The following is a 15786-nucleotide window of genomic DNA, read 5'->3' on the forward strand; positions in this document are numbered from 1 at the left end:
AGTCAGAGTTTCCCCTTGAAAGCCTCAAAAGTGTCCACGTCCTCAAAAAGGATGGAACCAATTTAAGAAGCCAGCCCCGTGGCCACGTCCCTCCCCCCTCCGCTCCCTCCTCTGCGCCCCCGCAGTCTCCTCCCAGCTGTGGCTGCCCGGGGCCCCAGCCCCAGCCCTCCCATTGGTGGAAGCGCTTTTGGAAGCACCCTCGGGCCAGAGAAACTTTGGCCGTATAAATAGGGCAGATCCGGGCTTTATTATTTTAGCACCAAGGCGGCAGGAGGTTTCGGCGAAGTTGGAGGTACTCGCCACGACTGTATGCCTGCGCCCGCCAGGTGATACCTCCGCCGGTGACCCAGGGGCTCTGCGACACAAGGAGTCTGCATGTCTAGGTGGTAGACATGCTCAGCTTTGTGGATACGCGGACTCTGTTGCTGCTTGCAGTAACTTCGTGCCTAACAACATGCCAATGTAAGTGCCTTCAGCTTGTTTCGGGCAGTCCGGGAAAGAGGTTAGATGGGTGGGCACCTGGTCTGAAAAGGAAAACCTAACAAAGTTCTAGGTACAGCTTGGAGGGAAGGCTCTCTGGCATGTGGAGAAACGCTGGCATTTATGAGAAACATGGAAAATACTTTAGAAATGAAAACGAAAAAGGCTCGACTCTCGCCAAAAGTTAGGGAACTTTTCTCTCAACTCAGAGTGAACCTGTTAACTTGATCTGGATCCTCCAGTTAGTGAAGCTCAAAGGGAGCAGAAATCCTTTTCCTTAAGGATGAGATATTAACGGACATGATGAAGGAAGGCAGAGGCCTCAGCCTAAAAGGCCCCAAAACTGCACTGATGCCCACCTTGTGAAACTTGAGGCCTGGTTTGGAAAGCCCTTAATTTAGTAATAAAAAAACTCACCTCCTAAAGGCTTTTCTCTTCTGGGTGTTTTAAGACTGGTCTGGATGATGATGACGATGACGACGATGATGATGACGACCACCAGGCGCCCTCTGGAGGGGGACAATGAGAGCACAGGGGTCCAGGGCTTAAGGTTTATGGAATCCCCATTTAAAGACTCCACAGGTTTATACAGAGAATGATCTGCATTTCTCACTGAAGCCAATCCCAATAGCTAGTCAGTGTATCCTGGGAAGAAAAATGGATACATTCTGAAAAGTAAAATTAGCTTCTCATTTCATTACCTGGTCATGGAAATGGTAACATTATTTAGCTAAAATCTGCCCTGCCTTTTGTTGAGCCAGAGTTATCTCTTTAATATGTTCCCAAAGACAGGCATTCTGAACATAGCAAGTTGGGAAATATCAACACTGATCTGAGATTCAGGAGACCCGGTTTTTCCCATGCCAATAATTTATCATGTGACCTTGGGCAAGTCAAACCGAGCCTTTTCTAAAATGCAGGATAGAAATTGGATGGACTCCAAGGCTGCTTTCCAGCTGTAGGTTTTATGACCAGATTTCCATGTTAAGATAGAATGAAGAAAATCAGTCTGGTTTTGCCTTGAAAATGGCTGACTAATTACCAAAGACACTGATTTGATGGGGTAAAGAGGGGGATCTGGCCACACCCAACACTCTAAAAGTTTGCTCCACCCACATGCCACGGTGTATTACTGATGCATTTGTGTGTGTATGTGTGTTTTCGCCCTTCATCCACTTTTAGTATACACACTGTGAATACTAAGGAATAGTTGTATTGAACAAATTCATATTATCGAGTTCATTTTTTTTAATGAGATCTGAGGGTGGCAGGGGGAAAGAGTTGTCTCCTAGAGAAAAGATGAAAATAGACCTAGGAAAGTTTGAAGGTACAAAGGGCAATTCACCTTCTGATCAACATCCAACTACAGTCTGAATAAAAGTTACCAAACACACATTCTTCAAAGTGGCTCAGTCTGAATAATTAAAAGGCAAATTTCCAAAATCATAAGAACTTCTGTTAATCAAGTCCAGGCATAATTATTCTTCCTACTGATGAACACAATGAAGTAAACATATCATTTTCCTAATTTAAAAGTAATTCTCATAAATTGCCCTTAAATGTCAGTGCTGGATATGGTCCACCCTCCTGAACTGTGACTGTTGCAGCAGCTGTTCCCACTCCAAATGGCACACTTCTTGGCCACCTAATTAAAGCAATTTTTAGGGGTGATTCATTTTGTTGCCAGCTTGGCCTTATATCCTGTGTTAACCTATAATTTTTATACCGTAGGAGAGGAATTCAGTCTTTAAAGGCTTATAGCAATTATGGCAAAGGGGGAGGATATTCCTTTAGTGTATTTTTCCCATTATTTTTCTAGATCTTTAATCCACAGTTTTTCCATTTATACAGAGCAATTCTTCCTCGGGGACAAAAGTGATACACATTGGTAAAATGACCTTACCTAACTTAAGTGAACCTATTTAAAGCAAAATTTCAGATGTCCGAATGAATCCATTTTCATGGTGACTTATTTGCAAATTAGACCTTTTGAAAAAGGACATTAAGAAGGTACAAACTCTGTAACGTTAACGTTTTAGAAAAAAACTTTAGGTAACGTACTTTCCTAAATTTCCCCCTTTTAAAATTTTTAAGTATCAAAAATTGTCTAATACAAATTATTTCCTCATCAATATACTGGTTTTGCTCATATTCAGTGATTCACCTGTGCAATATAGCATCTTAATTACTAAACATTAGAAGTATCCTTTAGACACATTAATATTTCACAGCAGTTATAAAGTAGTAAATAATTAACAATTTAATTCAAAATATACTTACATATTAATATTGAAAACAAATCATCCTGCTGATCCCTGCCATAATTTTGACGTGCATAATTTCTAAGTCATTAGAATATTCTTAATAAAAAAGACAATTTGTCCTTTAATTAGGTAAGTCAATTTTATAGACTAATATACCCATTTGTTAGTCACTGCTAGTGATCAATGAAATAATACTAATAATTATTTCTTTCTTTCCCCTTTCCTCTATAGCTTTACAAGAGGTGAGTAAAATTATTTTTTGAATTTGTTATTTTAGACTTTGATTGCCTTGGCCCCAGTAATGTCTTCTCTGGGGAAGGAAAAGGAGGCTGTATTGATATTGACCAACTCGAATTTCCAAAATAATCATCAGGAGTTATGGTAGTCAATCCTTTCTGGCTGCCTTAGAAAGTACCCACCCCAATTTCTGAAATGGGCGGGGCTACTGAATAAGACCACCCTAAAACGAACACCCATAAGAAAAGAGAGTAAATTATCCAGTGGAAGTTTGGGTTTTAGCATCAGCTGCTACGAACTAGAAGACTTCACCCAGCTAGAGAACTTTATTGCTCCCTGGGAATCACTTGCAAGATTATTATGAACAAATTCTTAGTTCATGAATTGAATTTGGGGCATAATTACAGATAAGTATATATCTGGATTCTATATGTATTTTATTTTATTTATTGGTAAAATTTTAAATTGTGCTTTGAGATATTAAGATAATAGTAATGCAAAATATATATACTCTGTAGGTATGTTTGTACACTACATGGAAATGGGAGCCATTTTAAAATTTATATAATCTTCCTCATAATAATCCTTTACTTATTCTTTTCTAGGCAACTGCAAGAAAGGTAAGAATCCAATACTTCTCCATAGTACCTGAAATGATCAGCGATAACTTACAATTTAACTAAATTTATGGTACACTACAGAAGGAAAATACTTTGTCAAGATTTTGCCCACATGAATATGCATTAGCTAAACCATAAAATAAAATAGCTTCGATGTGTAAGATAACAAAGCTTTATTATCTTCCAGAGTCATCTCTAATTATACTTATATTATACAACTGGTGATTTACATACTAAAGGAAAAGAAAAGACTTGTTTTTGTTCTGGAGATGGAATGAGTATTATGTTAATTATATGTGATAAACAAAAGTTTATTTTAAAGGGCTTTGACTATATAAATATGCTGTTATCGATGTTACAAAATGATAATTTTATCCACAGAAATCATCTTTCTAAAAATAGTGGTCATAATATTGGCCTAATGCTGGAGACTATAGCCTCCAATCTCCCAGTTTAAAAAAATTACATGTAATTATAATAAAAACAAAGTACTTTTGTCTATTGTACTGTGCCATTTTTATAGCCACTATCTAATAACATTATGGTTAGATCAGCCTTACCGACTAATTATTATCACGACTGTTTTGCTCATTCACTGGAAATTGCCTAGACATTTATTATTGTGCTGTTTCTACCTTCCTCATAGGGCCCAACTGGAGATAGAGGACCACGTGGAGAAAGGGTGTGTAATTTTTGAACTATTAAAGGGCTTTGGCCCATATTTTAATAACTACATATTAGAAACTACAGGAGACTGACAATTTATAAGGATATTATGTATCCAAATAATTGCCTACCTTTAAAGCAAATAATGCCTTACAGAAAGTGAATAAGCATTATTATATATAATCAATATTCTTTTTAGGTCAAGATTATCCTTTAAGAAAGTAGAACTATTACAGACAGCCATATTCTTTGCATGGTCTATCTTTCTTTGTTTTTAGTTGACCTGTCCAAAACATACATAATGGAAATATATCTACCTACCACCACATGGCCCTTCTCTTTTTAACATGTTTTGTTTGCTTTTCAAGTAAGATCTCTTATCTAGGCTGGGAATAATAGTTAAACAGCAGCCAACAACATGTTTCTGTCTAAATTAATAAATGTACAAGTTAGGCTTGCATTTTATTCATCGTATTCTTAGATCTCCTTGCTATGCTTATGTGGCAGGTATAACCACATGGTTTCATTATATGACACTTTCATCAATATATAAATACCTATACCTTGTATCCATCGAGAAGTGCAGACTTAAATGTATTCCACTCAAGCAATCTATTAGAGGTAGGGTTATGTCAGTAAATTACTTTAACAACATAAATAGTGTTAATGGTAGGAAATCTGCAGGATTTTCTACCCTGTGATAAAATAACTATTAATTATCATATCAATTAATCTGCTTTTCATACATAACATACCAAAACAATTGAGTAAGTTCATCAGTCAGAAACTGACAATCAATATACACAGTACATCACTGTGCACTGTTAACCATATGAATTTATAGCTATAAATTTTAGCTATAATTTTTATCTTCATCTGAATACTGGAGCTCTGTTATGAATTAATATCCAATGGCTGACATAGTCCTCTTCCAAGAGGAACTATCCTGTCTTGTGTCTTCTTCAGACACCTCCTTCTAAAATAGACCCATGTCAATAGTGGCAAATATGGCATTTTAAATTTCCACACCACTTGTACATTCTGACCAACTAATCTTACCACATGTATTCTGAGGTCTCCTTTAGGTTTCTGCAGAGTCTGTCTAACCCTGACTTAATTCACTTTTTACATAACAGGGTCCACCAGGCCCACCAGGCAGAGATGGTGATGATGGTATCCCAGGCCCACCTGGTCCACCTGGTCCTCCTGGTCCCCCTGGTCTTGGTGGGGTAAGGTGTCTTAAGTATCCTTAACTTTTAGCTAACTTCAGTTTCTTACACCTGTATTGGAAGAAGATTCATTGTGGAATTTATTTTTAGTAGTTTTAAGGGAGAGTCTGCTATTTGGATATTAGTATAGTATTTTATTTCATTTCTTTGGTTTCTTCATTCAAGATTCTGCTTTGCCCGATGTCTTTGTGAGCCCTTGTCAATTACAGGACAGGTCTTTGTGTTCGGGGAAGGTAGCTGCAGCCCTCGTGACCATTATTTAATTTGGGAATTTAATATCTTTTATCAGTAGGGCACAAATAAGAGGTGTTGCATTATTAAAAAGTTTGATTAGATTGAATTATAAATGAAATCCCTGATCTTAAGCAATTTCACAAACATCCTACTCTTTTTATTCTCCTTGGCTTGAAGTCTACTGAACCAACATTCAAAGCAGTTTTTGGTTTAATTTGCTTGAAACTAATTTGAGAAAAGTACATTTCTCTTTTTCATTAATATCTTCTTTTAGCTTTATGCTTTAACAATGGTATGAGCGCCAAATGGCCTCACTGCAGGAAGGAAAACATATTTGCTTAATTGGTTAGCACTATGAATCAGAAGCCTGATTCTAATACCCAACTGTATACCAGTAAAATAAGACCTTTCTCCCCCAAAGATCTTATTATGATTGCTTATCTACTGAGTGCATTAAAAAGCACCTTTCTTAATAGGTCTACCACTGTAAGAGAGATCTTTAACAGTAAAGCTATTACTGTGAACTATTTTTTAAAAGTTTAATCTTCCAAGGGGCATTTTAATTTAATTTTCCTCTAAACTTTAAAACTCTTTATATCCTTTTTGAAACTACAGCAAGAAAAAGGTCTCTTAGTCATTTTGTGTATTCATGGAGGAGCAGGGCAACAGGTAGAAATATAAAGTTGTTCTCTTGGGTTCTGCTTAATTTATCAGGGGCCCTCACTGACTTTTAAAGTTTAGAAAGCTGTCTTCCTCAGTGTACAGGTAGGGGGTGGGGATTTGAGTGAGAGGGTTAACAGGGCAGGAAAAGTTTCAAAAATAAGGTAGGGAAGCTCCCTATTTCAAACTAGGTGTGGACTAAATTTTAAACTTGTATCTCTCCTGAATTTTTAGGAATTTAGCTCAATATGGAAGTCTAAACTAATAATTATGTCAGAAATACTGCTTCCTTTTAAACAACAACAGAAAAATCTTTAGTAGAATGAGAAAATGAACTACATGGCCAATAGTTATTTATATATATATATATATATATATATATATATATTTTTTTTTTTCCCCATCTAGAACTTTGCTGCTCAGTATGATGGAAAAGGAGTTGGAATTGGCCCTGGACCAATGGTATGTTTATCTCTTTTTATCTAGCCAAAAAATTACTGAATAGAGAATTTACTTTATGTTAAATTTCACATTGCCATTTATTTAGCTACCTAGTTTAATACTCAATACTCAGATCAGATAAAAGCAGCAGCTCTCTTTGTATTCAAATCTATAAAAATCTAAGCCTAGGTTAGTGGGTTTGATTTTTTTCTACAAACATGCCTCCTTAGGATAGATCAGATATTTATATATCCAAGAAATAATCTCTGGACGTAGTAATCATAATTTAGGTAAACCAACTTAATTCAGAAAAGTAATCACTCTAATTTTTTTATGCACTTTAACATTGCCTCGAATTTGAAGCAACCCACAGAGACGCAGAACTATTAAGTTCTATAAACTTGCTGGAAAGGATCAGCAAGTTCTAGAGTAGCCCGTTCATTTTCTAGGTAGAGAGTTTAAGCCCTTTCCCAAGGTCATATATGTGGTTAATGACAGAATGCCAGGCAAGATGTCTGATATTCAACATCATGGCTCATGTATCCAGTACTTGAATAAAACATTACTTTATTTAACAAGTATTTACCAAGTTGGTCTTCGATAAGACCCAAACTATATTATGCATTTGGGATATAGCAGTGAATATGACAGATTCCCACCCTCCCTCAAGGAATTAACAACATAGGAAATGTTTCTTTTTATCCATCTTGATAAAAAATTCTTTTTTAAAGTCTAATTATAAATCAGTATAGGAGGGAATATGACTATGATGATGATGGTCTATCTTTAACAAGTAAACCTTCTAACAAGCATTAGTGAGATGTGTTAGGGGGAAAAAAAACTGATATGAGCATGCAAAATATATACTAGTATGTAAAAAATAGAGGGGAAAACTGCTGGAAATAAAAATGTTAAGTTGATTAAACACTGCAGTTTAGTACATACCCACACATAATTTAGTGATTTTTAATTAATTGTTTGCAAACAAAGGTATTTATATGCCCAAGTTAAGATAGTCTTTAAAATATAAATTTTACCTGGACAATGCATTCAGTGCTCTGTCTTCAAAAGATGTTCTGCTGGAGCTAATGGTTCGCAATAAGCTAATACACGGTAAGGGCAAGACGATATTTTCTGTAAATTAAAACTCTCACTTGAGAAGTAATATGCCGTTAATTGATGATTTCCAATTTCCTGATTTTGCATGGTAATTTAAAGCATTCATATCTGAAATGAAGAAGTAGAGATTTTCTTTTGGCTTTGTTTATATTGGATATTTGAAATCAGCCATTTCAGCTAATGCTGGACATTAGTCAGTTTTAAAGCAGTACCTATATCTCAAGAAGAAGCTAAAAAGAAAAAAATGTGAAGCATTAATTAAAAAAAAAAAAGCCTACATAAGCCTGGAAAATTAATATGGATTTCAGATTCCCCTGACTTTGGAACATCTCTCTGGGGGGCATATAGCACAGTGTTTTACTTTTAAATATCAGTGAAATATAATTTAAGCTTGCACATTCACACACATTCACAGACATATGTAATCAACAGATATGTTTCACAAATAGGAGAGGTAGGCAGCAGTAAAGCATTAAAATAAATTTCCATGTTGGAAAATCAATAACTATAAAACCCCACAGGGTCCTTCTCTGAATTAATGAATAATCATCATCCATCTCACAGCCTCCACAAAATAAACTACCTTTTATGTAAATGAAATTGTTGCAAATACATGGAAAAATGAATAAATATAATTAAAAATTCATGGTGTCAAGGAAAATTATTTTTAATGTACACCTAAAAATATTATTTTGATTGAAAAGTGACAGTTTCTTTTAACTTTGAAGCAATTTCTAAAACCAAATAAATAACTCATAATTAAGATGATGAGCTTTTTAATAAAATCCATATTATTTGACTCTAGGCATTAATACAGTGGGGCAGACTTGACTGCAGCGTCCCCATGCTTGATGTGTCGTGAACAAATTAACTGAGACTTGTCTGTGCAATATATTCAGCATTAGAGGAATGGCCCCTACAGAAGAGTTTGCACAGGCCTTGCAAAGGGGAGTCACAATGTGTATTTAGCTTCCAAACTAGTAACACTCTGTTTTATTCTGTGTGCTACAGAATGAAGAACAAAGGCGAGAACAACCTGCTGTCATTTGGGCCATATTTTCAATAATAGTAGCATATAATAGATTCTTCCAGTAGGATGTTTCAATAATATTTTATTTTTCCTTCACCCCTTACTATATCCACTTTTGTTTGACATTTTCATCAGTCACCAATAGCCCTTAAAGGAGTTGTAAGGTTATAACAAACCTCCCTCTAATCATTAAGAAAGACTTTTGATCCTTTTCAATTTATGCCCCTTGTGGCAATAAAAATATCAATTTCTTAGCTGAGTATGATATGAGATGACATATGATAAGGAAATCCAAATGGAAATGCTTCGTCAGCTGCATGAACGGCAGTTGTATATTCTGTACTGTGGAAAGACTGAGTCACTTCATTGCATTAGAGCAATCTCAATATGCCCAATTGTGCACAACTTTAAGGAACCTGTGGCCACCTCATCTAACTGAGTTCTGATTTGGATTAGGAGGGGCAAAGGTGAAAGCAAAGGCAGAGAAAACAGTGGAGGAAACTTGGGTCCTTAAATGCTTCCTCGAGAGGAACAAAAACTGTGAAATGAGACCAGGACAATTCTGTTCATTTGTCCATCACAAAACGTCTATGGCACTACTAAGCTAGTCCTGTCTAACCCAACCCTAGGCCATGACGACTTGTCAGTGCTAACTATATCTGTCCTCTTTACAGGGTTTGATGGGACCTAGAGGCCCTCCTGGTGCATCTGGAGCCCCTGTAAGTACCGAAAGCTTGTAATCTCTCTTATGTAAAAAAGACAAAGAATTAAATAAAGGCTTGCAATGTGACATACTGTTTTTTCTTAGGGCCCTCAAGGTTTCCAAGGACCTCCTGGTGAGCCTGGTGAGCCTGGTCAAACTGTGAGTACTTTTCCCCCTTTGTGATAAATATTTTTTTCAAGAAGTTTCTTAATATAGCATTAACAAAACAATGGGTCTCCCATTTTCCTAGGGTCCTGCAGGTGCTCGTGGTCCACCTGGCCCTCCTGGCAAGGCTGGTGAGGATGTAAGTATTTACTCGTAAGCATTTCCAAATGCCATTTAAATACTCCTGCCTCAACAGAATTTCTAGATTCAAATTAAGTATTCTGCCAAAAGCTGAATATGCCTGACATAATTTTCCCCATATGGATAATAACATTTTAATGAAATAATAATTAATTTTCTTGTATTTAAGGAAATATAATTGTTAATTAAATATATATTTGGATCCACATTTTTACATGATGCCTTTTTTCCCTGTTGTAAAAACCAAGATGCACCGACTATCATCTGACAGTTTACCAAGAAAGGGTTTACCCTGTGATGCTTTCATGTTTTAGGGTCACCCTGGAAAACCTGGACGACCTGGTGAGAGAGGAGTTGTTGGGCCACAGGTGAGATTTTTTTACAACAGTATATAGTCCAAACATCAGAGGTATCTCACATATAAGATAGTTGCTAAAACTAGAATCAGACTAAGTGGCAACATAGAAGTCATACTTATAACACTCACTGAAGGCATCTGACAAATAAAGGAGCCTAGTTAAGAATGCATACAGGTTTTATTAATGCAAATAATGTAATATTAATGATGGTGAGCATCCTTTAAACAACTAAATTGTGTGTTCTACAAGTACCATAGTATTAGCTACTCAAATTAGAGCAACTTATTTGCTGCTCTGTGCTTACACATATACTAGTCTTTGATTCCAAGCTTGGACTTTGATGAGAAGAAACACTTTGGAGGGAAGAAATCATCGTCTTTTTATTTAGGACAAAAACGTCATTCGTCGTCTTCTATGTTTCTTTTTAAGGGTGCTCGTGGTTTCCCTGGAACTCCTGGACTCCCTGGCTTCAAGGGCATTAGGGTGAGCATACTCTTTACCCACAGAGGAGAAAATGTTGATTACTTTTAGTAAAAACCTCAACTATATTTAAACTCCTGGATGACACATATTTGCTTCCAAATTCCTGGAATTTGCCAGAGTGGAGAGAGAGTTAAAGGGTAAGGGGGCCGGAAAGTAAAGTGGGGTGTAGTTTTGTTTTTTTTTTTAAGTCTGTTCATAGCTTCCAAGAAAGGAGGATCCCTACAGGGAAAATGGTATAAAATGGGCATAACTTAAGAGGTATTTAAAGCCCTCTGAAGATCATAAAATTATTAATGATGGAAAGTACATGAGAGAGCATCTAGTTCTTTATCCTTCCCTTTCAAGTGTAGGGAGGTTTAGTGACTTACCTAGGGCAGCAGAGGGAGTTTGTTGGGAGCTGGGGCAATGGGACTCCATTCTACAGAAGCAGTCACAAGATTCACGCAGGAGATATTAACTGCAAAGATACAAGATGTTTGAGTTGACCAAACGCTGTAATGGAATAGCATTTTAATAATAAGGATTTGCCTTTCAGGGTCACAATGGTCTGGACGGGTTGAAGGGACAGCCTGGTACTCCAGGTGTGAAGGTAAATACTAAATCAGAAGCACTGTTTTTAAAAAAATTTTTTAAAAATTGATTGTAATTTCCCATCACCATCAGAAAGTATATTTTTACTGAAGGCTAATCATATTCTGAAGCATATCTTATTTCCTCTTCAATACTTTAAATCCTTCAGTGGTGAGGACTATGGGATTCTGTAACAAAAGGCCAATTATTAATAATATTTATTTAATTCAATATCTATTAAGCAATTGAGATTAAAAAACATGTCAATAATTTCTTCCTCCATTTCCTTTCCTCCTATAATTTTAGTCGATCTCTGCAGCCAAAATAAAAGTAAATAAACATATAATCAGATACTAGAACACTATGTTATTTTAAATAGTAAATTCTCCTTTGCCATGCACTAATTAGATGGGTACATTCATGTCACAATATACTTTTCAACCTCTTTCCTGTGATTTATCTGTGCACACTCAAAAAAATTTTAATTAGGTAATTAAAGTCTCAGAAGTGTGTTATCTCTTGGCTGGGCTCTTCTCTGACAGCATTTTCAACTATAAAATGTTCTCTCTCCTATTAAGGAGATAATGTGATATTAAAGTGAATACCAACGTAATCACAAATTAATGAGTAAGGAATACTAGTGGGACCAGAAATGAACATGAATATGGAGAATCCATTCTAACTTTCCAGCTGCCACACCAATGGATAAGGTCAAACTCATTCTCCCTGGAGCCTAATATAAGAGCTCAGACTACTGATCACAGCATCATAAAATGTTAGGGCTGCAAGGAGCTTTGGAGACCCTCTCATTTTGCAGATGAGGGAAACTGAGGCTTAGAGAGAGTGAGTGACTTGCCCAAAGTCACACATCTAGAAGTTAGAAGGGCACAGTCTAGAATTCCTGACTCCCACTCTAGTGCTTACTCACAAAGAATACACTTCAGATAGAATCCTAGAAATGAAGGGTCCTTAAATGGTCTCGAAAACCAGGTTTCCTCTATATATAAATTAGATTATCTTGAAGGAAAGTTCCTTTTCATGTGCCATTGTATTAAATTACCACCAGCACCAGCATCACTACCACCACTACCCCACCATCACTACCACCACTACCCCACCAACATGGTTTTTACTCAAGATAAGAATGTAGATTGGAAAAACAACAACAAAAAAAAGAATGTAGATTGGAAGTAAATAAGACAGTTTTATAAAATATTATGAAGCTTTAATTTTTCATGCATATTTTATAAAAATAAAAATATTGAGTGTTCAAAATAACTTTAAAGAGGGTAAATATGGTTACGTTGAAAGCAATTTATCCTATCATCTCTTTTTATGTTATCATTGCTAATATATAAGCCTAGTCTAAATGATATCCAAAATCTAAGGGGAAAATTGGGGAAAGGGTAAATAACACTAGACCACATCTCCCTGATTTTGTGATATTTGGTATTATCTAAATAAAAACCCATATTTTATAAATTTTTTTAATGTATGTGATTGGCATAATTGAGAAACAATCTATGTAAGAAATGTTACAAAATATATGAATGGTTGAAGTTGAAGTAATAGTGTAAAAATTACCAAATCAGAAGAAAATAATTAATATATATAATGAAAAAAACTCAATCTTTCTTTTCCATGTAGGGTGAACCTGGTGCCCCTGGTGAAAATGGAATTCCAGGTCAAATAGTAAGTATTGATTACTTTACTGTAGATCAAAAATGTGTACACTCTTTGCAAGCTGGAACTTCTTTAATGTTTTTGCTAATTACCATTTCCCTTGGCATTGTATTCTTTGATTTTTTCTAATAGCCTTCTGCATAGTTAATTGAAATCATTACCTTTTAGTTGGAATTAGAACAAGACCTATTTATTTCTAGTGGATTCTTGTGCATGTTGGAAATTGGAAAAAGGAAATGATGCCTGTAACTTTTTCTTAAATTAGCATTCTGGATTTCAATGGAAATATTTCTGCTTCTAGGGAGCTCGTGGGCTTCCTGGTGAGAGAGGACGTGTCGGTGCCCCTGGCCCAGCTGTGAGTGCTTCCACGTTTGTTCATTTTTATTCTTTTTAAAAATCTTCTAATAGGTTCCATTTAACTTTCCACTTGACTTTTTTCTTTATTTTCTTCATAGGGTGCCCGTGGAAGTGATGGAAGTGTGGGTCCTGTGGGTCCTGCTGTAAGTGGTGACACTGAGGAATTTGGAAGGGACTGAGAGTGTGGGATGGGAGCTATCTTCTTTATTAATTCCCTATGAAATAACACCATTTTAGACACCTTACCAAACGTTCTAAGAGGTCATTTAAAGGTTCTATTTATAAGAACTACTATCCCTGAGGTTTGTAATTGATATATAAAGTAAAATCTACCTCACCTGGGATACCTGGAATGTCTTCCCTTCGATAACATAGCAATGACAACAGATTAGCTGTCAGTTTTCTCTTTGCCAACATTAAGTAAGATCAAGCCACTCTAAGCCACTTCAATCTTCTGTTGTTGTTTTGTTAATTTTTTGTTTCAATTGATGATCACTTTATTTAGGGCTTTTCTTTTTCCAATATCGTTTTGTAGGCTTTAGTGCACAGGTCATACTTGTATTTTGTTAAACATTCCACTAATAACTTGATTTTTTATTTTTATTTTCTTAACATCTTTATCGGAATATAATTGCTTTACAATGGTGTGTCAGTTTCTGCTTTATAACAAAGTGAATCAGTTATACATATACATATGTTCCCATATCTCTTCCCTCTTACGGCTCCCTCCCTCCCACCCTCCCTATCCCATTGTTTTGTTAATTCACTGAGAGGAAACTTCTTTCCACCTTCTTTGATTTCAGGGTCCTCTTGGGTCTGCTGGCCCTCCAGGCTTCCCAGGTGCTCCTGGCCCCAAGGTAAAAATGCTGGTGACCATTGTCATTACCTTGATAAACATTTTATTGTGATGTGAAAGATAGGGACTGTGTTTGCATATAGATAATTACAGAACAGGCAGCTTAATTAGTCCCTCCTTCGAAATGGATACAGACTGACCAGTTTTCTCAGATACAGAATGACCAGTTTTCTCACTCTAAACTTGAAATAGATGATCTCTCTGTACCCAAGCACTATGAGCATAGGTAGAGATGGCAACATGGAAACTGATTCCCTGGGGTTCCTCTGGGATACTCCCAAACTAGCTGGGACTGACTGGCTGAGAACCAGAGTCTCTACCAAGGGAGACAGAGGTAGGTGAAGACAGCAATGGTAGCCAAGATGGCAGAACCAGGCCAGGAAAATAGGAACACAAACCCCAACCTGTGGTACCAGATCAGATAAGGGAAATTATTGTAATTCTGAAGAACTTGCATAAAACTTGGCCACCTAAAAACAGAGATATGCTATTTCATTATTTGCTGACTAATGCCTCAACGTCATTCCTGTTTTTAGGGTGAACTTGGACCTGTCGGTAACCCTGGTCCTGCTGGTCCCGCGGGCTCCCGTGGTGAAGTGGGTCTTCCAGGTGTTTCTGGCCCTGTTGGACCTCCTGTAAGTAGCCACTGTCATTAACTTCATTGAGTAGAAGGAAGAAAACAAAAAGAATGAAGGTGGGGTCAAAGAAGACCAGAAATACTCCTATGAACCATATCTTTCTCCCTTCCTTTTCGTCACAGGGCAACCCTGGAGCCAATGGCCTTCATGGTGCTAAGGGTGCTGCCGTGAGTATATGCCTAAAATGTGCTGCTGTGGTTTTAAAGGTATTTTAATGGATGCTGTCTCTCCTGCCAGTTGCCTCATGAGGGACCATGCTGCGTTTCTTTCCCAGGGCCTTCCAGGCGTTGCTGGGGCTCCTGGCCTCCCTGGACCCCGGGGTATTCCTGGCCCTGTTGGTGCTGCTGGTGCTACTGGTGCCAGAGGACTTGTTGTAAGTGGTCATGGCTGATGCTTTCATCATTCTGAAATACCAGCTCTACCATCACTTCATCCCCATCTAGACTTCATCTTGTCGTCTTATCCTTATTTCTTCCTTAGCGTTTTCAGTGTGTATTTCTTCTGTAAGTTCAGGCACACTTCTGTATACTCTCTCCCTCACACACACACAGACACACCCCTTCTGCTATCCTAGAACATTACCCAAGGGTCAGTGAGGCACACTTCTATTATACCAGTCTTGTCCTTTCAACCAAGACCATTCCCCTGTAGGTCGTTTAAATATGAACTGAGCATATTTCTTAGAGAACTAAAGCTCTCTTTACTTTGATTTGTAAATAGCCCCTGATGTTTGTCTTCCAGAGAGTTGTGACAAATGTTTGTCATTTGACCACTGTTTTGTATTGGACCCTAGGGTGAGCCTGGTCCAGCTGGTTCCAAAGGAGAGAGTGGCAGCAAGGGCGAGCCCGTAA

The 15786-nt window shown here is 37.0% G+C and overlaps 1 protein-coding gene across 1 annotated transcript in view; it reads left to right on the forward strand.

Annotated features, from left to right (window-relative positions):
- The first annotated feature begins 247 nt into the window (after positions 1-247).
- COL1A2 (collagen type I alpha 2 chain) overlaps positions 248-15786 on the forward strand; it is a 36017-nt gene continuing 20478 nt past the window's right edge. The window contains exons 1-20 of the mRNA XM_022586155.3: positions 248-462; positions 2976-2986; positions 3587-3601; positions 4248-4283; positions 5404-5496; positions 6799-6852; positions 9655-9699; positions 9789-9842; positions 9934-9987; positions 10304-10357; positions 10778-10831; positions 11367-11420; positions 13049-13093; positions 13386-13439; positions 13540-13584; positions 14245-14298; positions 14834-14932; positions 15058-15102; positions 15210-15308; positions 15729-15782. Coding sequence (XP_022441863.1) covers positions 393-462; positions 2976-2986; positions 3587-3601; positions 4248-4283; positions 5404-5496; positions 6799-6852; positions 9655-9699; positions 9789-9842; positions 9934-9987; positions 10304-10357; positions 10778-10831; positions 11367-11420; positions 13049-13093; positions 13386-13439; positions 13540-13584; positions 14245-14298; positions 14834-14932; positions 15058-15102; positions 15210-15308; positions 15729-15782 — 1089 coding nt within the window. The 5' untranslated portion in view covers positions 248-392. The remainder of the gene's footprint in view (positions 463-2975; positions 2987-3586; positions 3602-4247; positions 4284-5403; positions 5497-6798; positions 6853-9654; positions 9700-9788; positions 9843-9933; positions 9988-10303; positions 10358-10777; positions 10832-11366; positions 11421-13048; positions 13094-13385; positions 13440-13539; positions 13585-14244; positions 14299-14833; positions 14933-15057; positions 15103-15209; positions 15309-15728; positions 15783-15786) is intronic.

Source organism: Delphinapterus leucas, chromosome 9, assembly GCF_059928025.1.
Source record: "Delphinapterus leucas isolate spDelLeu-1000000601 "Yukka" chromosome 9, BTC_Dleu_Yukka2, whole genome shotgun sequence".
Classification (NCBI taxonomy): Eukaryota; Metazoa; Chordata; class Mammalia; order Artiodactyla; family Monodontidae; genus Delphinapterus; species Delphinapterus leucas.